Source organism: Coffea eugenioides, chromosome 2, assembly GCF_003713205.1.
Source record: "Coffea eugenioides isolate CCC68of chromosome 2, Ceug_1.0, whole genome shotgun sequence".
Lineage (NCBI taxonomy): Eukaryota > Viridiplantae > Streptophyta > Magnoliopsida > Gentianales > Rubiaceae > Coffea > Coffea eugenioides.
In genome coordinates, this window is record NC_040036.1 from 15,521,406 (window position 1) to 15,548,322 (window position 26,917).

Here is a 26,917-nt window from a genome sequence, read left to right on the forward strand (position 1 = left end):
CACGACCAACCACCTGGCTTTGAAACTTTACGCCCTCACATGTATCCTGGCTTCCTAAACCAACTTACCAACCTTCTGGTTTGAAATAGAGGTCAATTGGAAATTGCAATTGCCCTCTAGCTGAAGGTAGTATCCAAGAACCAACCTTCTAAGTAGTTGTGTGCTTGCACGTAAAAAGATAAATGAAAAGGGGGAAAACAGGAAATGAAGATTAGTCTAAAGGCTCGTTCATCGTCGAAACTGTGGCAATAAGAATCAGTATTTTGCAGGAGCAGAGAAAAAAAATTATCCACCTTTGATTCTGAACTTCTACAATCAGCTCTACGTTATATGGGAATGTAAACAAACTTTTAAAACATTCCCTTTGATATGAACAGGGGTATTTCAACTAATCAGAAAGATGGTATGAGCTAAGCTAGTAGATTCGTCATCTAACACTGTCAAATCAATTTGACTTTGCAAACAAGATAATTCCATCTGATAACAAGTTTTATCTTGTAGGCAAGTTCTGTCAGCAGCAAACTTTTAGTGATTATAGCAGAAGAAGTATCAATTATGAGCAAGCTTGTATTTATGCTGGCAACTTAAGCTTGGCGTTGTTTTTCCAGCTGCAAAACCAATTTCTGGGTTAGTTTTTGTACATTACAGAACCAGAACGATCCATCATTACTAAGTTTAGATCTAGTTACCTGAGAAAGTAGTAATAGAAGAAATCTGCATAAAGCGCTGTTTGGACGAGACCAGAGATGGAAGCTGAGAAAAAGTAAAACGTTTAGGGTAAAATGTTATAAACTAAGGTTAAATGTTAGAATAATACACCCCACTGTCAAAACTCTTACCTATCCATCGACCGAAATGTGCCTCTGTGAAATAGCGGTAAATCCAGTTCAAGATGTAGAACCCGCGATAAGCCCTGTAATCATATAACAAACAAACAAAGGCTAAGCAGAGTGAATCCAAGATATCCATCAACTTTTTAGACAAGTATATTGCAACTATGTCTCGGTAGAGGTACTATTGCAACCATCCTGCATAAGCACCATTGCGTATCGGGGCATATCTCTAAAGCTGAAATTGTTTCAACATTATTGTGGATGTTGCATGAAACTAGATTCATAAAGACAACTACTCATGCTTCTGCTTATGCTATGATTAGTGAATGCCTCCTCATGAAAATTCAGTGCAAGGGAGATACATTCAGGTTTTAGGTCCAAGGAAAATACAACTTACCATCAGACAGAAAAAAAAAAAAAAAGAATTTCAACTTTTGGTAGATTAAAAAAGTCCAAAATGATCAAGGAAAAATTAATTCAAGACAACGTAAACAATCAATAAAAAGTTTGGAAAGATATTAGACAGTCCCCAAAGTCACATTCCAAACCAAGTAAAGTTAACTAAGTCGTATTTCTGAGAAGTAGTCAAACAAAAGGAAAGTCTAAAATACCCAAGAAAGAAGACATATTGTCCAGTCAGATTGTCCACATTCCCACTTCTTTGCAATAGAACCAACTGGGGAAGAATTGCAACAGCCTCCAAGTATATTGAAAATGCCCAAAATATCTGCAATGATATCAGAAATGTAATGAGCAAAACAAGTGGGGTAATTAGATCTGTGAACAGAAAAATAAATATTGATGACAACTTCAGAAATAAATTGGTGTGAGTGAAAATTGTGTGGAACCAACTTGTGCATAAGCTTTAGATAATAGATGCAAGAAGCACTAGAATACATGTCAGGACATAAGAGCAAGCAATGATATAATTCTTGATTCCATGGATTAGTATAGTGTCAACTAATTTTCCACATGACAGATGGAGTAAAAAGAGAGCCTCAGGTTGTCTTTGCCTCATCTTATTTGTCCTTTAAAGAATAAAAGATCCAGAAATATCTTCAGGCAGAAAAATCACATAAGATTCAAAGATCACATTTCTTAAATTTGATCTATATAGTTCATTTTCTAACCAGATGCAAAAATTGTACAAGTAATGATAAATGTTGGAGTTGACCAAAAAGTTGTTTAATCAGCTTACTAAATCTTAGTTCAAGAACATTCAGGCCCTATTTACAACTTAACATTAAAAAGAGGAAAAGAGAATGAATTTTGAGAAACTCGTTTTCTTGTTTCTAAAGAAAAACAATAAGAAAAATTAATTGTAAGCAAAAATAAGAAATAAAAATCTACACTTAGACATCAACAACTCTCAATTACGTCAAATATCAACCTCTGTCAAAAGCCATAAATTAGAGTGAAGAGAAAAATGTGAAGGCAATTATATTCCTCGACTTGAGCACATTTTTTCTTCTGATAAACATTGGCATTTGAGAAACAAGTTTTTCAATCATCTTACTACATTTATTTCAAGAACATTCCGGACCTATTTGCAGCTTAGTGTTTTGGGAGGAAAAGCAAACGAAATATGAGAAAATCGTTCTCCTGTTACCAAAGAAAATCAAGAAGAAAAAACTAATTGCAAGCAAAAATAAGAAATAAATATCTACATTTAGACATCAAAAGCTTTCCATTATGCCAAATTTCAACCGCAGTCAAAAGTTGTTAGTCCAAAGAGAAATTGAGAAAGAAATCCTTGTGCTCCATTCCAGCACATTTTCTCTTCCTTTCCTTTGCCTTCACTGTGGGTCTAAAAATCAATAAGTACTAAACTAAGCACAATAGTCCCTAGAAGTTAATAACTAAGGTACAATCTCAAAGGAAAACTAAAATTACAATCTCAATTATCACATTGAATGTAATTATGCTTAAGGTTGAAGTTTTCACAAACAGAAGAAAATTTCAGCCTTCAAATATCATAAATCACTCTAATCACTACACCAAATTCGGAAGTTCTTTTAATAGATAAAGGCTAATCTGATACTCAGCCAGAGGTGGCAAGCTAAGTTCTAGAGTTTTGCAAGTCACAACATTACCACTCACATAATTAATTCCTGTTACAATCTAGACAAACTATTTGGTAATCATGAATGGCTTTCAAAACTTTCAGACAAAATATATAGACACAAATAAATCGAACAAAACAACTGCAAAACAAGAAGTTTACCTCCCGAACTGTGAATTTCTCATGAAAAATGAGAGCCAAGACAAAGCTACCCAGAATAAGAAAGTAATGGCGAAATGTGTCCAGTTCACGATCATATGTGCGCCTCACAGCTCGGTGATACCGCATACACCACACAATTGCCAGAGAGCTCACAATAAACACCACTTTCATCACGGTATTGTACAAAGAGAAGAAATCAGTAAGCAGATCCAAGTACCGAGCCAAAAAGACAACCGCATACAGCTCCTGTGTCTTCAATGAAATCCCTAAATAAATTATCAACAAATTCAGATTCTTCCAGCTTTTTTAAATCCAACAAATGTCACTAGACACATATCTCTGAAGATAGATGCAAAAAAAGTAGCAGTCTACTCAAACACTAAAATCAAATAGTTGTTCAGCTCGATGATGAGCTCATCACTCAATCTGTAAACTCAAACTACCAAACTGGATCCTATCAGCAATCCCTCCTAAAGATAAAAGCAAAACATCCAATTTCCACATGCATGACTAATGAAACACCGCGAGTTAAACTAGGACCATGAGCAGAAATGTAAATTCTCAGTCCCACGGATAAGGAAAACAATACCAGTCGAAGTCCCCCCGGCACACACGCAGTCATTTTCCAAGACAAACAGACGAATTTATAATCAACAAGGAATTCATACAGTTTTACTCACATTCAACTCATCCAATGAGATACTACCCAAAAAAAGTCATAATAGAATTGCTGGAATGTAAAGCATTGCACTTAAAATCTTGTCTAACACAACAAGTCAAATACCCCATTAATACCTCAGAGAATCTTATACACATTAGTCTGAGTCTCATACATTTGCAGTCAGAACCAAGGATAAATCAGCTTCACTGAGCTACAGACGGTTGCAAAAATACTTATTTGGAAAAGCTAACTATTCAAGCATCACTGGAAACATAGAATACACAACGGCCACTTCTCAACAATCTTGACATGATGATGAATATCAAAATGGCAGCTCCTCACCCACCTTCCTTTCACCCAAAGAAAAGAATGAAATAATTTTCCTACATTCTTCATTAGCAAGCAGCTTGTACCAAACATCCAAATAACAAACATCTTGTATCAAATCAAACTTCTGATAGAGAATCACAATCCAGCAAAGTTATTTTAACTTTTTGTTCCACTAGGAATTGTTGTATCACCTTTTTTTTTTTGACAATTGATCAAAAATGCAATACAAATCATCTCTACAGCAGCTGGATGGACTGCAAAACATAAAGTTTATTAAAAAAAGCTTTGAGGACTTCTTGTTTGGGTTTGGAGTAATTATATACTTTTCTCTGAGCATATAGCAAATATTTCATTCCAGTATGTATTTTCCAGCATTTTTTACTACAGCTATTGCTTCTGATCTTTCCAATTTACTGTATAGTAATTGCTCCCTCATATTTTCCCTACATCTAAGAAAATCAATAATTAAACACAAAACCAAAATTTCAAACAGAACATTTGCATGTGTGGGCAGCATAAAGCAAGCAGCAAGTTCAAAAGCAGAATTCAAGATTTTCCAATGAAGATCCACCAGTCCTCTTAAAAGCAAAAGAAGATTGTCCCAATTTTGATGTTCTAAACAAAAGGAAAAAATTTATGACATGCAGTTTATACTCAAGCAGGAAACTTCATCAGGAAACCCCGGGTTAGTGCGGTCATTCCTCAGCATGTCATGTTGCATAATTCCCACAAGCTTGACAAGAATTCTTCTTGGACAAAAAGGAGATTACAAAATGCAGAATCCTAGGGAATATTAGCTAATTTATCTTCCTTGACTCTGATAGAAAGATGATGTAAATCTTTGAGATCGTTATCAACCCACTTGCTTTTCAATATATATTTTCCCCAATCAGTTATGTACCCTATACTAGTTAATTTATGTACAATTTGTTTAAGTGAACCATTCTTCAACTTTTCTGAGTATTCTTCCAATTCTCAATCAAATGAAACTGCATCATTTCTATTTGCACCCCTGGACATGCCCAATTATATGCAGGCTGACAGTCAGACCAATAGCTAATGCCAAACGCAGAATCCATCAAAACACATTTCATGTGCATCTACTTCATTCTTAGAAAAATAACTAAGCGAGATCTAACTGGCCAAATCAACTTTAGAGAGAGAGAGAGAGAGACAGAGAGATATATATTATCATAGTCCCAAACATGGGTATAACCTTGTTCAGATCTTGTATGTTGTACATTTCTTTGATCTACTGGGATTGAATAAAAAAAATGTTAAACACTGAAAACACTACTTTGCTAAAAGCTTATAAGCACAACTAATATTTTGAAATGTTTATCTAAGGGTAGACTTCATAAGCATCTCAGCGTAGTTTCATCAGCTAAAGAAAAAAAAAAGAACAAAAGAAAGATCTCAAAGAGTTTGTTGCTTACATATATAGGATCAACTCATTCACACAGGAGCAAAGCCCTAATCAATCTAATAGTAATATCAAATCATGCTGTAAAGTTACATATGGATGTAAAACCTCTACATATACCTACACGGCTACATAAAACCTGCCAAACATATGAAGGAGGCAAACATTTCCATCCTAAATAACTCAGTCCAACAAACTCAACCACTCAGACATCAACTATCAAATGATACACCCAGTGCACAACATCATTTTATGTATGCAAACTTAACTTAACTCCTGCCTGTTTTATTTTCCTTCTCACCTTCCAAACGAGGACCTAATTTTGGGAAAATTGCAAGCAAGTAACAAAAATAAACCACAGCCTGAAATACTAACAGTAAAGTTAATCCCAAATTGTTCAAGTAACTCGGAATGCATAATCTACATCTACAATACTCACTTCTAACATCTTCGTATCTCCATCCAATTATACCATGCCTTTTTCTTTTCTTTTCTTTCGCCTTTTTTTACATTATTAAATTACTCCAATTAGATGAATACAGTAATTACTAGCATAAACCCGAGATAACTCTATTCCAGACACTAATGCTAGCTTAAAATAAATTTAAATAATTCCTGAAACCTAAAAACAATTAGTTCCACTGACAAAAATCTGAAACAAAACGTGCTCAAAAATTAAAAACGTAAATTTAAGCTCTTCGCACCAAAAACACAGAATTAGTCAAATAAAAGCGAAAAAAATGGGGCAAAATAGCCGGACCTGAGCATGATTTCGTGGCGTAAATTTTGAGAAGAAGTACTAAAATACTCATCAAATGCGTCATATCACCAGCTAATCTGAATATATTCATCTTTGCACCCTGAGATTTTAGGCAGAGGAGTGGTAAATTCCAGAGTTTAGTGAGAGAAAGTGAATGAGAGGGACAGAGAGAGATGGGTTTTAAACGTCGGAAGAACGCAAAGGAATGAATGAGAAGTATGTGAGTGTGTGTTGGTTTTAATTTTTCCTTTTTTTTTTGGGAGTTGAGGGAGCGGGGGGGGGGCAGTGTAATGACGTGGCAGAGGCTGTTCGGTGTTGCGTGGATGACTTAGGCCACGTTATGGCATAATATAATTTTTTCTCCAAAAAATGGTTTTGGGGGAATTAATTCTTTTTTTTCTTTGAAGATGCTTCTAATAATCTATTCAGTTCTATTTTTTTTTATTTTTTTCCAAATATCAAGTAATAATTCCTTTATTATTTTATACAAACAAATCAATAAATTGTGGTGCTAAAAGTTGCGCTATTGACTTTTTATGATTCTAAAATCTGACTATCAATTTTTGGAGTTTTTAATTTATTTAATTTCTAATCATTCGGTATGTCACATCATCTTATCGTTATCAGTCTTACTTTCTTCTCAAGAAAAAGTAAAAATTATTCATCCAAAAAAAAAAAGTAAAACTAAATGGAAATGGTGGTATTTGTATAATCAAAAGAAAGAGACTTTAAAAAAAAAAATTTCCCTTCTATATAAATAAAGGCCAGTACGAGTCAGTGATTAATCATTTCTACTTGTTAATTTACTCCTAACAGGGGTGTACAAGTACAAAGCTCTTTTACGGATTTCAAAAACAAATTTAGGTTCCTTTGGATTACTATTTTCTTGAGTTTTTGTAAAAAAATGTACTGTAGCAATTTGATATATGTAAGGTAAAAAGGTGTTTGATAAATATATATATATGGAAAAGGTCAAAAATTTTTGGGGGAAAATGACTTTCCAAACAAGACAGCATTGAGCCAACGGGACTAGTAAGAAGACGTTTACAATTATCATTAAACATAAACATGATAAATCTTTCATATATATATATATTGAAAGTACATATATTAACAGGTTTTAGTGTATGTTACATCATTTTTATTTGGATTTTATCTCCGAATTTATATATATTGCAAGCGTTCATTCATATATATTAAAGTATAAATTGTCATTGTAAAAGAGACTTATCGAAAAAAAATTCACACATGTCCAAACTAATGTGTGTGGGGTGACAATTTGAAGATATCATGGTATCTACATGTGTCCAAATAAATATACGTGTTTAAAAACAAATATATGTGTTTAAAAAATTTGTTTGATGGTAAGACTGTATAAAAAAGTACGTGAAAATGTGAACTAAAGGAAAGTGAGGCAAAGAAACGAGAAAATCACTTTCTTGTACATATGTCTTTGACAAGAAAACTTTTGAAATAAAATAAATAATTATGGATATTATTATGTATAATTGAGACTTGACCTCTAAAATCATGCAATTTTTAAATATTCTTATGTTATACCTCATCGTCTAATAATAAGAAGGTTATTTGAAGGAAATTTATCTCGATTTGAATTAAATATTAGGCAAATCCTCATAACTCTCACATTAATAGTAGAATTCAAACATATAATTTCTTGCGAGAAAGTGATCAATTCTTACAAACTGAGTCAACTTGTGTTGGCCAGCGGTCTTGAGATACCACTTGCTAAGTTTCCGTTTTCTCCACGGAGCACATTTTTGTCCATGCAAGTTGCTAAGAAATTGACGGGACACAAGACAAGGGCTTTTACGGCTTATATGTTGTGTTTGGATAACTCTTAAGTAGGTATTTCTATTGTTGAGTTTCCCTACCCTGGAATGCCTTCCTAAAACTTGATAAGAATCAAACTTGATAGTTTTATTTAAATTTCTTCGTGCAAATTATGTGGTCAATTATTGTCTCAAGTATAGACTGTGATTGTTTGGATTGGGCTTTATTTTCTCAAATTTATTTGCTTACATCATCATTATAATTTTCAATACATCTTTTTACCTTTCCAATTACCTTTTTATCTCACATACATCACATCACAAAAAGTGCTACAGTAAAAATATCTATAATAATTCACTGTCTATTACAACTTTATAACTACGTATTCAATTGATTCTTTTTCCTTTCTATAATCCTAACTAAAAAGGACGATAATATTACTTCACCACGAGACCCTTGTACATACATCTTCAAAATTTATTATTGGAGAAAAATGAACCTTAATTCTCAAGTTGTGAACTTACTACATAGTAGTATGATTTGACGAGGTCATGACCCTTTTCTTTTCTTTGGTTACAATCATTTCCTTTGCATACTCTTTTATCATCGAATTGTCACAAAAGACTAACCTACGAAACATGCCTATATTCAACTCAAGATTGAGATCAATAAAAGTTTTAAGATTGATTCCTTCATAATTAGAAATAGCCCTTGTCTCAACTCCTCCAAAAGTTCATCTTTGATAATAAACCATCGTCAATATGAGCAACACATAGTTGATCCTAACCACTCTTTAATAAAATTTACATGCTCATTTTGCATCTGCTACCAAAAACATTGAAGTCAAATTGAAGGTTTAGTAACACCATTCTCCAAAAAAAATGAGGAACGGGTGTTTGGATTGCCATTTTTTTTAAAAAAAAATTATTACGTTTTCCGTGAACACATTTTTCAATCACCTTTTTAACTCACATATATCAAATCGCTACAGTAATTTTTCTACAAAAAAATCCAGAAAAATACAATCCAGTACAAAAAATACAGAAAAATACAATCCAATATTTTTTGTGGTTTCTTGCTAGTCCAGATGGTCTAATCAATGGAGGAAGAAGAAGAAGAAGAAAATTTCTACCAAAGAAAATATTAGAAATCCTTTAACCTCCTCCATTTGCCCCATGCCATGTTAGCCTCTCCAATCTATTCATTATTTTCCTTTTGTAAACTCAAGGATATCTCTAATTTTCCTCAAAAAAAAAAAAGAATGCCTCTAATTTTTCTTGGACCCTGTTTGGTCCAAAATTTGAAACTCAATTATTATTTATTATATTTGATCCAGCATTTTACTCTTCCTAAAAGTGAATCTTTATGGTCAATTTCAAGAATCTCATCTTCTAATACTAACAAAATTTGTCAAAAAAATCACATTATAAAAATATTTTTCAATCATTTTTTTTTCATTTTTCAACTATCTTTCTACCTACTACTCCTATATGTTAAAATCATTTTATTATAAATACATTTCTTAATCAATATTTTTATCTTTCAACCATCTAATCTTACCTAATGTACATCACAAGGGGAAAATGTTCATCTTAATAATACATTTCCAAATAATTAATGTACAATCCAAGTAGGGCCAGTGCAACGAACTAGCGTTCAGTAGCACAAGGCAAAAATATAGCAGAGGGCCAGAAAGGGTTGAAAGCAGGTGGACTGTGTGTCCCTCTCTCTCAGTCTCTCTCTCTTTCTCATCACCTCTAGAAAAGGTACTAGCTTCTCCTTCCGTTGCTGTACAAAATACAGTAAAATACACATGGTACATAGGTAGGATATAAATAGCTAGAGTTGTGAGCACGCAAAATCACCTTCTTTCTTGAAAATACTAGAACATAATCCAAATTTCACTGCAACCCTTTTTCTCTCTGTCTTTCCAGCATATCTGTAGATATAGAGGTTCTATATCGTGGGGAGAAAGATCAACTCTAAATCATGGGGTGCGCTGGATCGCGTGCCAAAAAAGAAGGTTTTTGCTTTTGCTTTTGCTTTTCTATCCAGTAATTCGTGGCTTGTTTGTTTGTTTAGATGATTTCTTGATAACCCATTTGAGTTATTATCTGATTGAATATCTGGTAGCTGTTTTGGATGATTTTGGGTTCTGGGACTTTCTTGAAGTTGACTTTTTCTCTTTCTGTTTATTTTGAAGTTAGACTTAATTAGTGGTGCTTTCTTGGAAGTTCTTGATTGATTTTGTGAGTTGGTTCTGTTTTCTATCGTGGGGTTTTGGAATTTTTCGTATGCTTCAGTTGAAATGTACGTGGTTCCTAATTATTACCAATTTACCATGATGGTTTTCTGGTAAGATAGTGCGTTTGCCTATATAGCTGCACTCTTTTCTTTTCATTTCTTTTTGAATGTAATTTGTTGTTTTGGGCTTGGCATTTCAGTACGCTAGATATCAAGAATTCTTTTGGGGACTTGAGCTTTTCCTGTGTGGTAATCTACTTCATGTACTTGAATCAGATTCTTTTTTTTTTTTTTTTTTTACGGATGTTCATGGATTTCATTCTTGATTGTATGAAATATCAGTTTCTTTTTCTTGTGCTTTTCCCTTTTTCTTGGTTGGGAAAAATTTGAAAAACTATGTGGTATTTTAGGATTTTAGTTGAAGGCCTTGACAATTTAGCTATGAAAAGAGCTAATAGTTGAATGACTTGAAAATTCATGTTTTTACTACCGAAGTAACCATCTTTATATGCAGGGACAATATAAAATACACATATCTTTATCCAAGAACTTCAGATACCTTTCCACTAGCACAATCTCTTGAATATTTCTTTTTATGAAGGTGGAGAACATACCAATAGGTGGTCTGGAATATGGTATTGCTTTTCATAAAGAAAAAGACACTTGAGCTTTTGCATATGAAAATGAAGATTCTTAAGTTAAAGGAGAATAATATAGCATTTATTAGTATTTCTACATTGTCTAACAAAATTAGAGAATATTGGGAAAATACTTTTTTCCTGGACAATGATTTAATCTTAAGACGTCCTATGATCAAATAGAAACAGAATATCCTTCAAATCACACCTTTTTGGGAATAGTAATATGTCATGTTAGCGTATCCTGAGAATTTCAAAAAAAATAAGATGATTTAGATGGAATGGATAGACTGCTTTGTACAGGGATATAAAGCCTGTTATGCGGAAAAGTGTTGCCTAAAGCTGCTGTATTTGTCATAGGCATCCACTGCTATTACCCAAAGCTTTTACCTGCTGTTGTTCCGGATAATAATTATTAGCCTGTCTTTCTTGATTCTTATCAATCAACTGATAGACCTCTTTAAGAAAGCATGACGCTGCATTTCAGCTGTCATACTATTTTAGCCTTTTCCTGGTTCTTATATAGTTATTGGTACTGTTATTTTCACACCTATTGTATCATATTATCTTTCTTAGGAGGCGTGGAAACTTAGATGATTAAAAATGTCATTTGCACCTGAACTGTCGCATGATGATATCATGATCATGTGTTCTGTGGTTAAGTGTTCTGTTTGGATTGGAGTGACCTTTGTTAAGTATCCTATATTTATCTTGCTCCCACTGCATAACAAGCCTTATGTTTAGTTTGTATCAATGCAGTCTTTTTATTGGGCAATATACTGTAGTGTCTTTTCTTAAAATATGTGTCAGGTTGTACCATGATTTTACTCCTTAATTATTTTTCATTAATTTAAATGAATTCAAGCTTAGAAAGCATGAATCTAAGTTAGGTAAACTCCAAATGGTTCTTATGTCTGTGAGTAACACCTTTCCTCTCTTATTCTATAAACACTGTGTCAGGTCTGTTTTCTCTGAAGCTCTTTAGCTTTATTTCGATTGTCCTGCTCTCTTCCTGAAATTTGTACTAATTTTGCCATTCTTTCCATAGGATGTTTAATCTTACATTCTTCAGAGTGTAGTTTTAGAAGCTGTAGTATTGCTGTCTGCTAGATATTTGTAGGCCATTTAAAATTTAGTAAATATTCTATTGCTGAACAGAAGAATGAAAAGACGAAATTCTGACAACATGAGTGCTACAGAAGCATTATACTGTTGTAGAAAGTGAAAGAGCGGAAAGCTGTGCAAGTTGCCAATAAAACTTATCAAAAATACCTTTCTAAATTTTCAACATCATATGAGTGGAAAGAATTGTATGGAGAGAGCCTTGTGGCTTTAAAATAGGTAGATTTCAGGAATGTTCTTTATGAATATGTTGGAAGAGATACTGAACCACAGGGGGTAGGATTGTAAAAGGTACAATCTTATTGACATGCCAGACTACATTAAGTTTTGGGAATCAAGTCATTCAATTCTTCCTAGTTTTGTGGCTTCGTAGATGTAGATAGTTAATTTAAGTGTATGTTTTCTCTATCTTGACTAGTGGAGATAAGACATGTCCTTGCACGTTTTAATAAATAAAATTTGCCAGTTCTGTTGTGCTTGAACATTGCTATTTTTTGAACTCATTACATGTAAATATTTTGCAGAACCTGTTAAAAAGATACGAAAGCCAAAGCCTTGGAAGCATTCAGAACCAATAACTAGGGCTCAGCTTGTACAGATGCGTGATGAGTTCTGGGATACTGCTCCTCATTACGGTGGTCGCAAAGGTTGTCTTTTCAATCGTTCAGTTTTACTTTTTTACTATTATTTTTAGCCGCCTTCATTTGTTAAATTTGTCACAAGATAATTTGAAGTATCCAGTATAAAACTATATGCAAAACTGAATTGAGCAGCGTATCCCATAGATTTGTCCATTTAGAGTCTTCTGAAACTTAATCTCCTAAGCGATATAGGAACACGATCATGTTAGTTTTGCCAAAAGAGTAACCCCAAAAAGAAACATTTTCTCTAATGTCTGTAGTAAAAGCATTACCTTTACAAATATTCATTTGTTATCAACATTCCAATTTCCATTTCTTGGAGTTTAGGCTATTATATATCTGTTTTGTTTTGTATAAATCAGATATGGCTTTTATTTTAATATGCTGCCTGTCCATTATTTATTTTGCTTGTTTGACCTCTCTTCTCTATGAAGGTACTGTATAGCTTCAAGAAGCTCCCCAGTTTCATACTTAGAGTTTGAATATAGTTGTTATAAAAAAGAAACTTTGCCGAAAAATGAATGTGGAAATGTACAAAAGTAAGAAGAGCAAGCTAACTAATAGGACACCCTCACATTCGTTCTTTTTGCTATAAAGGGGGTAATTTTTGAAAAGCAGCTCAATCTAAGTCTAAAATGAAACTCAGCCTGTCTCACATGTTTGTCTTGGCCTCACCCGAACCACAAACCCCACCCCCCCCCCCCCCCAAAAAAAAAAAAGAAAGAAAGAAAGAGGAAACCCAATTATTCAGAGGTACCTTGACTTTCAAAACATGTTATAAACATATTGAGATACAGAATGTGAGTATTTCGGAATGACTACATATCCATTTTCTTTATATCACTTGAAGTGAAAAGCTATAAATTGATTTTCCAGCTTTGATTTCCCTTCATCGGCAACATCTACTATTCAAAATTATTTTTGGAGTCATATGCAATAGATGCTTAATTGGGATCGCAGAGTTTTTGAAATTAAATCAAGTCTTTAGTTATAGGTTTCTGTGGTATATAATCAGTGAACTCAATGCTTGTAGCTAGACACTTGTTTAATGCTAGGATCGCCATGGCATGACATCTTGGTTTGTTTTTTAATGATACATAAAATATTGAGTTTCTCTTTTATGAAATGAATAAATTTGATTCAATTCCTCTGCTTTAGCTTGTACAGATGCCTATGCTGTGGAATGGTTTTGCTTTGCATTCTTTACAAAATACTTTTGTAAATTAATCCTGGTAATCGTAACTTTGGATGCGGTTCTTTGTTTGAAACGTCTTGTAGGAAGGAGTGCATTTGAGTATGAAATGGTCCCTTGTGCTTACACTGTATTGTTATAATCTTAAAATTTGAACATGACCTTTTATATTCCTATGTTCAACCTGCATAAGTGAGGCTCCAATGGTTACAATAATTATAAATTGGGATGGCTTTCCTCACAGCCTCTGCCTCATCCTTTCTTTGCATACCTAGTTTGATTACCTCACCCTGCATGGTACTATTGTATTTTCGGGAGTCGTTGCTGCTAGACCTCACAGGACAAGTTGTGGGTGGGAATAGAAAACAGAATTGCATTTATGTTTTCCTTTGTGCAACATTCGAGTGTCCAGTCTTCTTTCACAAGACCAGCACTGCAAGTTCTCCTTATCACCATTTCAGTTTATATCCTTGTCACCACTCTCATCCTGCCACAAGCTCTTTCTTGAGCACCTTGATTGCATCTTTCTCTATGACATGGTTTAAACAGCACCTTTGCTTCCTGAGGCAACAATCTCACCACTTTTGATCTGTTAGCATAATCCCAAGAGACCTTTATCAACCCTTTGTATGTGAGATTGGGTCCGGTTAAATGATCTAGTGATTATGGTTGATGTTGGTGTATTTTAGAAAGAATAAATGCTTCCCATGGCTGTACTAATAGTTCTCTTGTCATGACTAAGGGTCTGCAGGTAGGGAGAGCATATGCCTGGTGCTGCAAAATGGTTAATAATTTTAATTTGAGTAACTTGAATTTTTTTGATTTGTGAACCACATACATATTTGGATAGAGGTCTGGGTATCTCTTTTTCTATGCCTTGTGAACCAAATACAAGATGTAGTTTGGATGACCTTTTTGGACTCCTCAAATCACAGATGTCTCAGGCATTGTCAAGTCATTGTAAAATCCATTAACCACATGATCGCTTTGTACATTCATTGCCTGAAAGTGCAATATGGTTAAGTGGAATAGGTTACAGATGTAGAACAAGATTTATCTTTGGGAGAAGAACATGAGCTGAAGTTTCACTTTTAAGTGCCCGTGGATAGATGCAGAGTATCTTAGTGAAAGCCCATCCTGACAGTGTCGTTCATCAGCCTTGCACCAGCCTCAATTCTCTAGATATGTGGATGGAATTTATGCATCATCTTTTACCTAAAATTGAAAACACCTCAAGAGGTTTCGGGTTAGTTTTAGGATCCTATTGGATTTCTTTTGCACTAGCCTCAATTTTGCAGTCACTCAAAAAATTTTGTGTAGTATACTGTGTTAAATCTGATGAAGCATGATTTTCTTTAGGAAGTAAGTTCTATTCTCCAGAAATCTCAGATGACTGTTATACATAAAGCAGTATCTTTTTATGATGAATCACAGATTTTTTGAAGAGTTCATATTTGAATCTGTACAATTCAAATAAGTAAACTCAATCTTCCACAATTTAGATTGTTAAGCTAAGACTGAATAGAACAGAGAGAGAGAGATACCACAATAGAGTTGTTCCCTGATTTTTGATTGGCTTCATTTATGCTGCACCTTATAGGTCTTCATGTGTTTCACTTCATATTCTACACTCCACTTCGTCTTTTGGTGTCATTGAGGTTCATATTTGTGCCAGGTTTAAGAAATTACTGAGATACCTTGCCACCCTGCTGGGTGCTGGGAAAGCGGTTCTGCTGGTACTGCTTGGTATCAGAATGCCATGATATATGTGGTTTATCCATCATTGTTGCTGGCAACTGTGGTACATTTAGAAGTTCTAGAATGAAACTACAAATTGAACGAATATCCTTTTGCATTCTCAGAGATCTGGGATGCATTACGAGCTGCAGCTGAGGCAGATTTAACCCTAGCACAAGCAATCATTGACAGTGCTGGTATTATCGTTCAAAACCCAGACTTGACAATCTGCTATGATGAGAGAGGTGTGATGCAATTTAGTTTTCACTTTCTTTTCCAGTTTCTGATATTTCAATTAACATAATTTTTATTGGATGTACTTAACTTTAAGATTTTTGTTGCAGGTGCAAAATATGAGCTACCCAGATATGTTTTGAGTGAACCAACCAATTTGATCCGCGAGAGCTAAAGAGAGAGCCTAATACAACATCATACTGAGACTGTAAATCGTGTAAATTACTGCATCCTCATTTCTTGCTAAATTCAGCCAAAAATCAATCCTGCTTGGCATTTGATTTTCGTTCAAGATATAGAGGTTCTTCGTAAGATGCTTCCCTTCTAATATGCGCAATAGACTCCTCCTAACAAACAGCTACTGTATATTGTGGATGGTATTTCTTGTTAATGTGGTTGCGCTTGATAATTGTTTATTCGCAAATATACATAAATGCTAAGTAGCTGGTCATTTCAGAATTTACTTGATGTGGTATTTTGTCCTAGTAAAATAGTAAAATAGAAAAAGGTTTGTTCTCCTATGCTTCTTGTAGAAGTCTTGGGGCCATTTTACTCGGTATTTGTGAAGTTTTCTGTAAGCTTTCTATCAGCATTGTGGTTTGTTGATAATCTCGAATTTCTTTGGTTAACAGTTAAAGTCGAGTCTTGCTTAATGCATCTCAAATAGTTGGGAGTTTCCTAGAAAACGTGCCAGAAGTGTTGTTTTACTCTATTACATGATGGTTTAGTTTGTTTTTGGTGTATGTGTGAAATGCAGCAGGATGACAATGCCTTGGTGGGGTTGGTTTTTTCTTTTCTTTTGTGGTGGAGGGATTGTAGATGACAGCAACTTGCATTATTATTGTTTTGCATGTTGAAAAACGCGTCCATTGGTTGCTATTGGAGTTAAGCATGTGTGCATTAGTCTCAAAGTCCAGCTATGGTGTTTGACTTGGAATTGAGAGTTGGAGAGGATACTTATTTGGAATTTCCTTGTTTTGCCTTTTTGGATTAGTTAGGTATGTCTCTTACGGACAACGGGCCGAACAGTTATCAAGAGCGATTTTGTGCAAAATGCACGCGGCGTAACTCACTTTCAACAACGTATAATTATAGAACAAAATTTTGTGGGTCTTAAACATGATGTGAAAAATGAGGTACGGGATAAGATCTAGATCTTACAATTTTTTTTTGGCCAAATCTTGGCCATAAACTTTCAGGAATGATTGCTTTTTCCTGCCCCTCTTCCTTCTTTTACCACACTTAGGCTGAAGCTTCAGGTACTGCAGGTTAGCTACTTCGCCTTACCAAACCCTGCTCTCTTTGGAAGTGGCATCATCAAATCCACTTTGACATCAATTATACTATAGCCCAAGGCAAGGTATTTCTTGGGTAAACAATTAAGATGCACACTAAATTCAAGAAAATTTCACATTTCATGGAAAAAAAGGGTCATGTATTAGAAGAGAATTGTAATGCATAGGATACATACCATACACATGAGAAGATAAATAATTTTGAAGTGAGCCCATAATATGCTAAGTTCTAAAATCTTGCTAATACCCTCTTTAGAACTTCATAGGTCTGACGGTACTAGTATGTTTGCAGCCATCCACGAGAGCCTAAAAGAAAACAATTGCCTTATTGGACTTATTTCCCAAAGCCCTTCTTGCCCAATTCCATGGACAATGGACACAAGGGGATGAACTCTATTGCAGACTCACAGTCTTTATATTGGCTAGAATCTTTTGATAGTATCATATGCATGTGTGTTCCATGTGTGCATGCACAGACTTATATGTGTGGCTCTGGTAAACTGCGCCACTGAGCTTGTTTTTATTTGATTAATCTGGCTACAAATTCAGCTGCATGCTTAAAAGATGTGCAAAACTGCACTAAATTCCAAGTTCTTGGAAATGGGCTCTCGAAAACTTGCTCAAATCTCCACATATAATTCTACCGTTTGGAGAAGCCTAGATCAATTCATTCAATCTTGAGTAACTACAATTCAAATGCATGCACCATCCTTCACCTTCTTCCGCCCCCCCCCCCCCCCTCTCTCCCTACATTATAGTCGTATTTGATGTAGAGATGCCTAGACTGAGTTAAAGCCAACATAATGTATACAAAATTAGGTTTGATTTTTATATAACTTGAAAATTTTACTAAGTACGATTTCTTTGACCATCGAGCAAAGCTCAGCATAATTCATTTTTTCGACGTGCATTGGTCTTGTCTTATGCTAATTAAGCCAGGTTCGACCCTAATTTGATAATTAACCAACTATAACTTACATTCGAGTTTAACTTGATTAAATTTATGAATCAAACTTTGAATAAACTCTTGATGAGCCGAACGTCAATCGACTACTATCAAGAGGGGTGCGATTAAGAAGCGCCAAAGGAGAATGTAGATTTATGAATCAAATCTTGAAATGTTTTTTTTCAGTAGGAGAAAGGTGGGGTTTAAGAAGTGGGGAAAGGGAATGAAATTTGAACTTAAAATCTCTATATCACAAGACTACGATTAGTATCAAGTATTTTGGTTCGCATTTCAACTCTAAATCACTTTACCATGTCCCCTTGTTTGTCTAGTTGATCTGAGAATGTACCCCTTTTTAGCCCAAAACTCATCAAATTGACCAATTAAACAGTCCTGCAGGGTTGATAGGCCATAATTTGTTGCTAAATTTATAATTATTTTTTCCTAGATTTTAGCCAAACATTATTTTAATTAATTGATTTTACTTATATTTGGTATTTGGTACTAATTGTAGGAAGGTGGAGCAAAAAGAGATAAAAGATGTGATTTTTCAAGAGTTTTCTAATTCAAAAGGAAGTCTACGTGGATTATTAACGGAACAGTAGGAGGAAGTCTATTTGGTTTCAAAAAGCTAAAAATTAGGAAAATCAATTCCTTCAATTTCGTGGCTACCAAAAGGAAAAAGAGGGAAGTATTAGACTCCTAGTAGGTCTGCTTGGCTTGGCATGAATTTCCGTTTGGCTTTGCTAGGTGGGGACCATTGAGAGAAAGCCACGGTGGTGGACCTTTGTATTTGGGCTTTGGCTAATTTGGGAGGAACGAAATACAAAGAAGAGAAAGAGCCGGATCCCGCGTGATAAAGACTTCAGCCAGCAACAAATTCGGATCTTCTTCTCACGGCAGAAATAAAAAGGGCACAATTGCTTTGTTCTTATGACTTTTTCTTTGGCTAGTTGGCCGATTTGGCCAGGAACAATTTTGTAAGGTTCGAATAGCTCTTTCGCATGGTTGTTCTCCATTAATGGAGGACTAACCTCTTAATTCTAGTGAAGGGGACAACTGAAGACTTGGTTCAACAATTACTGTGAGATCTAATTTATTTTAAATGTTTCCTCCATTTATTGGTATTCATATGTTTCCTGCTTTTAACTGTTATAGCTCTTGTGTATGATTGATTAGTGCGCAATAATTAATTATTCATACAGGCTATTTTGCTAAATAGAGGTAATTGAATCCGTAATTGTTCGTTATCTCTATCCCAGTAGCAACTGGCGTAATTGGGTTTATGTCAGGGAAACATACGATCTAATTTAAACAAACCCTCGTAGCGTGTTTGTTAATTAGGATTGGGCCTTTCTAATTATTAATGCAAATCAGAAATTAAATCCTACGGTCGTACCTAGGGTTGTTTTTGGGTTAGGGAAATAGTTAACGGTCGTACCTTAGCTATCGATAAATTAAGGAAGGGTTGGTTGTTTAGCGCGTGCGATACAACTATAACCACTCTATTAATAAATGTTGGAATTACCTTTGAATCAATGATCAGTTGCATGAACCATTTCTGAAGCATACCCTTGGCTAGAGTTTCTCTTAGTTATTTCTTTTAATTAATTATTTTCTGCATTTAATTTATTTAGTTGTCGTTTAATCCCAAAACCCCCTATTAATCTTGACTTGAAAAGAAATAAATTTCTCGCCAGTCCCTAAGGAGACGACCCTGCTTACCACTGTCTACTAAGTTAGTAAATTCAGTTAAATAATTAATTCAAGTATATCGGATTAAGCAAACTCTTCGGGAACAGGGTGAATCAAGTAACCTATTGCACACCTAGAGTCCCTGCTCCAGTACTCGAATTGATTATTGACTGCTTTATGTGGTAGTTAGGTTTTATTTATTATTATTGCACAGGTTCGGCACCTGTCAATTTTTGGCGCCGTTGCCGGGGACTGGTGCCTGATTAATTTGTTTCTTTTTGAGTTCATTTTTATTATTATTATTATTTATATATATATATATATAGTTTATGGCTGCTAACATTCCGTATTTTGGTGATAGACTGGATTTTATTTCTAGAAAGGGTTATGAAGCTTGTGCTTTTTCTAATGATCAATGGGCTGCTGCAAATTGTGAAACTTATTTTGCCTCAGATCATTCAATCGACATATGCCATGTATTTCAAGATGGTCTAAGTGCTCCAATAGATACTTTTGGAAATTTTTCGCCTCAATATCAAACATGGTATGACCCTATTTCAAACGGGTATGATCAAGGATGGTGGGATGATTCCAATTTTAATTATGAACAAAGGCCAAAAGATTTTCAACAGCTAGAGTTTCAAGAACCGTTATCCATGTCAGGTATGTCTCTTGAAGAAATAGTTGAATCACTAGCTACTAACACATATCTAATTCAACAGGAGACATATCAAATTCAACAGGAGGTACATCAACTTCAACAGGAGACACAGAAGATGAGTGAAGAGATGAAAGAAGGAAGGCGTGAATGGGCATCTAAAATGAGCAAATTGATTTCTCCAGTTTATGAAGAATTGCCCTCACAAACTATTATCGACCATGAGGAAGATGTGAGTGCAATTATCCTGACGAATGACATGGTACTGCAAGGGTCTCAAGAAGAAGAATCTAAAGATGCAGATGAAAAGAAAGTTGAAGCACAAGAATTGAGACCCCAACATCAAATGGTTCAAGTGAATGAATCCAGTGAACAATCTCCAAATGCGGTGACATCTCCTCCATTCCTTAATCAATATTTTCCTGACTCTTATTCTTTAATTCCTGTTAGTGAGATTGATTTTACTATACCAGAAAATTTTGAGTTTCATGACAGGAACAATTTAAGAGTCACGATGGCAAAATATCTCAAACCAGCAAGTGCTTGTGATGGAGGAGTGAATGAAGATTTAAGGTCATTACCTGGTTGTTTGGTGCCATTTACTAGTCCATGGAAGCCCGTAGCTCGTGTGTTCAAGAATTACTCTATTTACGAGGGCTATCAGGATTACATAGAAGATGAAGCACTGAAGCGAGCTACGCGATTTTATCCTCCATGAATAAACAGGACAATGTCTAGCCAAAGACATTAAAGAAAGGCGCTGCTTGGGAGGCAACCCAAGGCTTTTGTTTTAATTTTCTTATGTTTTTGGAGTTTTTGTTAAGTGTTAGTTGCATTTAGTGATTTGTTGCTTGGTGGCAGGAAAGTGGCAGTTAGACATGCCCACGCCAGGTGGTCACGCCTGAGGGAAAGAAATTTTCGTTCAGGATCTGCGGACTCTATAGCAGTTAGACGTGCCCACGCCAGGTGGTCACGCCTGAGGGAAAGAAATTTTCGTTCAGGATCTGCGAACTCTATAGCAGTTAGGCGTGCCCACGCTAAGTGGTCACGCTAAAGGATCAAAAAAAAAAAAAAAAACCATTTTATTTTCTTTTCCTTCTTTTCTTCTTTCTTTTCTTTCTTCCTTCTTTTCTTCTTTCCTTTCCTTTTCTCTTCTTCTCCGCCGCTTCCCATGTTTTTCCCCCTCTCCTTCTTTCCTTTCGCACTCGCGCTCTCCCTTCTCCCTTGTCACTCCGCCAGCGAGCAGCCTGAGTAGCCGCGACAGCCACCAGTGCGTGCCGCCGCCTAGCCCCAGCTCACGTGCACCTCCACCTCGCGCAGCTCAAGCTCCACTCCAGCAGCTCCATCGCCACCTCCAGCCCGCGGCAACTGCTGACTAGCCGCCATCCACCAGCGGCTACCCACACGAGCGACCCTCGCCGCCGTGCCTCCAACCGAGCCCAGCAGGCGCGCGACCTCCTTTGCCCCTTCTCAAGGACTTCACCAGCCGAGCTTAGCAAGTACCAGCAGCAGCAGCCGAGCGCCCTTGTGCGCGTTAGCCACCGGCGTGAGCCCCACACGCGTCGCTTCTGCCTCTTCCACTGTACCTGTTGTTGTTGCCAAAACCTCTCCGGTGAATTCTTTCTTTATTTTTCTGTCTCTAAGTAGCTGAGGCCAGATTACTAGCTTTTATTAGCTAATGCCAGATTTTAATTTCTTAGCTGAGGCCAGATTTTTGATTTGCTAGCTGAGGACAGAAAATTTGTGCTTGTTTGGGTGCTGTGGCATATCTGTGGATTGATTGTTGATTATTTGGTTAACGTTGTGCCCAACCAGTGACATTTGGGGAAATTTTTTACTCTAGTTGCCTGTTTAATTAGTTTGGGGGAATTTTGCTGTGTTTGTCTAATTAATTAGTTTTTGGGTTGAATTTGTGGTATTTGGGGAAAATTTTGCTGCTGACAGGTTTAATTAATTCTTGGGGGTGTGTTCATCGGCCGTTTCTGCACTTGTCTGTGATTGGAAGCTGTATTTAGCTGTCATTTGCTTTGTTGGCTGTTTGTTGACCTCTTTGGAATCCCATTTCCTTGCCTCCACCTTGCCCTCTGATTTCCAATGACTAAACCAAAAAAATAAGGGCAAGAGCAAATGGACACTCGAATGGATCGGATGGAGCGTCAAATGGGTGGGATGGCCCAGAATTTAGCACAGTATCTCTATCACATGGGTTTCCGCCCGCCTTTCCCTCTCCAGCCGTAGTTCAGTTCTGCCCTCCTCCGTTTTAAGGGAAGTATCGTTGCCCCAATATCTCTGTTTTGCTCTTTCTTTGCTTTCATTGAGGGCAATGCAAGATTTAGGTGTGAGGGGGTAGTATATTGGCTTTTTATTGAAAAGTGCAAGTGTAGGCATTTTTGTTGGATTTTTTTGTTTGACTTTGTCGAATTTTGACCAATTTTTGCCTATCTTTGTGCTTATTTGTGATTATTCCTGATAAACGATGGTTAGATGTCTCAAATTTTTCTATTGCTAAGATTTTACACTTTAAGGTGTTAAGTATGACATGGTTGAGTTTAAGGGTATCTCTTTGGTGAATATTTGAGATTGTGTGACTTTTGCACTTTTTGGTTAACTCTTCTAAGCATTGTAAATATTTGTCTAGCATTTTTTGTGCAAATTGGTTCAGCTATTAATCTTAGTTCTCCATATTTAAGAAATGGAGCGGGTTTATGTGGTATTTAATTTTATTTTTATTTTTGGTGCTTATTTATGAATAATATTAGGCTATACTCCACTAGTATCGTTGCCTAGTAACCGGAAGTCTTCACCACAAATGTCGACTTTCGCGTCAAAAAGCGACGATAGCTATGAGTATGTGGTTTTTAAGCGATGATGGTTGAGTAACCGGGCTCCTTCATATGGCCAATGTCGGAGTTCGCGTCAAAACGCTTGAATGGCTAAAAACTAAGCGTTCCCCCTAAAAAAAAAAAAAAAAAAAAAATTCATCATTCATGTGTGGGGATATTCTAGAAAAAAAATATATGTGCTAATAGTGAAAAATATGGAAGTGTTTGAATGAATTGTTAACCCGCTGATCCCTGAATTTTAATGTTGAGATTTTGCTTAATAGTTGAACCATTTGCTTATGGATGCTGGTTGAATATTTTATATTCTTAGATTAGTTAGTCATAAATTGAAAGAATCCTTGATCTTGAAAGCTAGTTGGAGAGATATTTCTTGAAAATTGCCACTAATACTTAACATGTGTTTTAATTGTATCTTGGCAATAGAAGATTTGAATAATACCATTGTTTGAATTTGATTATTTGATTTGTTGTTCTCATGCTTGAGGACAAGCATGGTTTAGGTGTGGGGGAAATTGATAGGCCATAATTTGTTGCTAAATTTATAATTATTTTTTCCTAGATTTTAGCCAAACATTATTTTAATTAATTGATTTTACTTATATTTGGTATTTGGTACTAATTGTAGGAAGGTGGAGCAAAAAGAGATAAAAGATGTGATTTTTCAAGAGTTTTCTAATTCAAAAGGAAGTCTACGTGGATTATTAACGGAACAGTAGGAGGAAGTCTATTTGGTTTCAAAAAGCTAAAAATTAGGAAAATCAATTCCTTCAATTTCGTGGCTACCAAAAGGAAAAAGAGGGAAGTATTAGACTCCTAGTAGGTCTGCTTGGCTTGGCATGAATTTCCGTTTGGCTTTGCTAGGTGGGGACCATTGAGAGAAAGCCACGGTGGTGGACCTTTGTATTTGGGCTTTGGCTAATTTGGGAGGAACGAAATACAAAGAAGAGAAAGAGCCGGATCCCGCGTGATAAAGACTTCAGCCAGCAACAAATTCGGATCTTCTTCTCACGGCAGAAATAAAAAGGGCACAATTGCTTTGTTCTTATGACTTTTTCTTTGGCTAGTTGGCCGATTTGGCCAGGAACAATTTTGTAAGGTTCGAATAGCTCTTTCGCATGGTTGTTCTCCATTAATGGAGGACTAACCTCTTAATTCTAGTGAAGGGGACAACTGAAGACTTGGTTCAACAATTACTGTGAGATCTAATTTATTTTAAATGTTTCCTCCATTTATTGGTATTCATATGTTTCCTGCTTTTAACTGTTATAGCTCTTGTGTATGATTGATTAGTGCGCAATAATTAATTATTCATACAGGCTATTTTGCTAAATAGAGGTAATTGAATCCGTAATTGTTCGTTATCTCTATCCCAGTAGCAACTGGCGTAATTGGGTTTATGTCAGGGAAACATACGATCTAATTTAAACAAACCCTCGTAGCGTGTTTGTTAATTAGGATTGGGCCTTTCTAATTATTAATGCAAATCAGAAATTAAATCCTACGGTCGTACCTAGGGTTGTTTTTGGGTTAGGGAAATAGTTAACGGTCGTACCTTAGCTATCGATAAATTAAGGAAGGGTTGGTTGTTTAGCGCGTGCGATACAACTATAACCACTCTATTAATAAATGTTGGAATTACCTTTGAATCAATGATCAGTTGCATGAACCATTTCTGAAGCATACCCTTGGCTAGAGTTTCTCTTAGTTATTTCTTTTAATTAATTATTTTCTGCATTTAATTTATTTAGTTGTCGTTTAATCCCAAAACCCCCTATTAATCTTGACTTGAAAAGAAATAAATTTCTCGCCAGCCCCTGAGGAGACGACCCTGCTTACCACTGTCTACTAAGTTAGTAAATTCAGTTAAATAATTAATTCAAGTATATCGGATTAAGCAAACTCTTCGGGAACAGGGTGAATCAAGTAACCTATTGCACACCTAGAGTCCCTGCTCCAGTACTCGAATTGATTATTGACTGCTTTATGTGGTAGTTAGGTTTTATTTATTATTATTGCACAGGTTCGGCACCTGTCAATTTTTGGCGCCGTTGCCGGGGACTGGTGCCTGATTAATTTGTTTCTTTTTGAGTTCATTTTTATTATTATTATTATTTATATATATATATATATAGTTTATGGCTGCTAACATTCCGTATTTTGGTGATAGACTGGATTTTATTTCTAGAAAGGGTTATGAAGCTTGTGCTTTTTCTAATGATCAATGGGCTGCTGCAAATTGTGAAACTTATTTTGCCTCAGATCATTCAATCGACATATGCCATGTATTTCAAGATGGTCTAAGTGCTCCAATAGATACTTTTGGAAATTTTTCGCCTCAATATCAAACATGGTATGACCCTATTTCAAACGGGTATGATCAAGGATGGTGGGATGATTCCAATTTTAATTATGAACAAAGGCCAAAAGATTTTCAACAGCTAGAGTTTCAAGAACCGTTATCCATGTCAGGTATGTCTCTTGAAGAAATAGTTGAATCACTAGCTACTAACACATATCTAATTCAACAGGAGACATATCAAATTCAACAGGAGGTACATCAACTTCAACAGGAGACACAGAAGATGAGTGAAGAGATGAAAGAAGGAAGGCGTGAATGGGCATCTAAAATGAGCAAATTGATTTCTCCAGTTTATGAAGAATTGCCCTCACAAACTATTATCGACCATGAGGAAGATGTGAGTGCAATTATCCTGACGAATGACATGGTACTGCAAGGGTCTCAAGAAGAAGAATCTAAAGATGCAGATGAAAAGAAAGTTGAAGCACAAGAATTGAGACCCCAACATCAAATGGTTCAAGTGAATGAATCCAGTGAACAATCTCCAAATGCGGTGACATCTCCTCCATTCCTTAATCAATATTTTCCTGACTCTTATTCTTTAATTCCTGTTAGTGAGATTGATTTTACTATACCAGAAAATTTTGAGTTTCATGACAGGAACAATTTAAGAGTCACGATGGCAAAATATCTCAAACCAGCAAGTGCTTGTGATGGAGGAGTGAATGAAGATTTAAGGTCATTACCTGGTTGTTTGGTGCCATTTACTAGTCCATGGAAGCCCGTAGCTCGTGTGTTCAAGAATTACTCTATTTACGAGGGCTATCAGGATTACATAGAAGATGAAGCACTGAAGCGAGCTACGCGATTTTATCCTCCATGAATAAACAGGACAATGTCTAGCCAAAGACATTAAAGAAAGGCGCTGCTTGGGAGGCAACCCAAGGCTTTTGTTTTAATTTTCTTATGTTTTTGGAATTTTTGTTAAGTGTCAGTTGCATTTAGTGATTTGTTGCTTGGTGGCAGGAAAGTGGCAGTTAGACGTGCCCACGCCAGGTGGTCACGCCTGAGGGAAAGAAATTTTCGTTCAGGATCTGCGGACTCTATAGCAGTTAGACGTGCCCACGCCAGGTGGTCACGCTAACGGATCGAGAATTTTCGCCGGATGCTCAAAATACTAGGGGCAGTTAGGCGTGCCCAGGCCTAAGACTGGGGTTCTTTGTTTACCCAAAAAAAAAAAAACATTTCCCTTTTCTCTTTTCTTCTTTTTCTCTCTTTTCTTTCTTTCCTTTCATTTTCTTCTTCTTCTCCGCCGCTTCCCCTGTTTTTCCCCCTTTCCTTCTTTCCTTTC

General features: G+C 35.8%; 2 protein-coding genes across 4 annotated transcripts; one reads left to right on the forward strand and one right to left on the reverse strand.

Moving 5' to 3' along the window:
* Positions 1-205: 205 nt before the first annotated feature.
* Positions 206-6,457, reverse strand: LOC113761189 (ER lumen protein-retaining receptor A-like). The gene is made up of 6 exons (XM_027304057.1): positions 6,232-6,457; positions 3,058-3,323; positions 1,445-1,560; positions 840-913; positions 690-753; positions 206-608 (listed from the first exon to the last, which is right to left on the reverse strand). Exons 1-6 carry the CDS (start codon positions 6,320-6,322, stop codon positions 572-574), a joined length of 648 nt encoding a protein of 215 aa, XP_027159858.1. The 5' UTR covers positions 6,323-6,457; the 3' UTR covers positions 206-571.
* Positions 6,458-9,714: 3,257 nt separating this feature from the next.
* On the forward strand, positions 9,715-16,321 carry LOC113763638 (ubiquitin domain-containing protein 1-like). 3 transcript variants are annotated; one of them, XM_027307518.1, is made up of 5 exons: positions 9,715-9,788; positions 9,957-10,045; positions 12,551-12,673; positions 15,722-15,841; positions 15,941-16,321. In XM_027307518.1, the coding sequence occupies exons 2-5, from the start codon at positions 10,012-10,014 to the stop codon at positions 16,003-16,005; spliced, it is 342 nt and encodes a 113-aa protein (XP_027163319.1). In that variant the 5' UTR covers positions 9,715-9,788; positions 9,957-10,011; the 3' UTR covers positions 16,006-16,321. The 3 variants fall into 3 exon arrangements, with proteins under 3 accessions (XP_027163319.1, XP_027163320.1, XP_027163318.1); XM_027307519.1 differs by having other exon boundaries at positions 9,776-9,846; XM_027307517.1 differs by lacking the exon at positions 9,715-9,788 and having other exon boundaries at positions 9,797-10,045.
* The last annotated feature ends 10,596 nt before the right edge of the window (positions 16,322-26,917 follow it).

What these genes read in the sequence shown, in the direction of transcription:
- LOC113761189 (XM_027304057.1), bottom strand. Translation starts at nt 6,322, where the DNA reads ATGAATATATTCAGATTAGCTGGTGATATGACGCATTTGATGAGTATT. An exon ending in AGAAATTCACAGTTCGGGAG is followed by an intron (nt 1,561 to 3,057) that starts GTAAACTTCTTG and finishes ATATCATTGCAG; the next exon opens with ATATTTTGGGCATTTTCAAT. An exon ending in TTCTATTACTACTTTCTCAG is followed by an intron (nt 609 to 689) that starts GTAACTAGATCT and finishes TTGGTTTTGCAG; the next exon opens with CTGGAAAAACAACGCCAAGC.
- LOC113763638 (XM_027307518.1), top strand. Translation starts at nt 10,012, where the DNA reads ATGGGGTGCGCTGGATCGCGTGCCAAAAAAGAAG. An exon ending in ATCGCGTGCCAAAAAAGAAG is followed by an intron (nt 10,046 to 12,550) that starts GTTTTTGCTTTT and finishes AATATTTTGCAG; the next exon opens with AACCTGTTAAAAAGATACGA. An exon ending in TCATTACGGTGGTCGCAAAG is followed by an intron (nt 12,674 to 15,721) that starts GTTGTCTTTTCA and finishes TTGCATTCTCAG; the next exon opens with AGATCTGGGATGCATTACGA.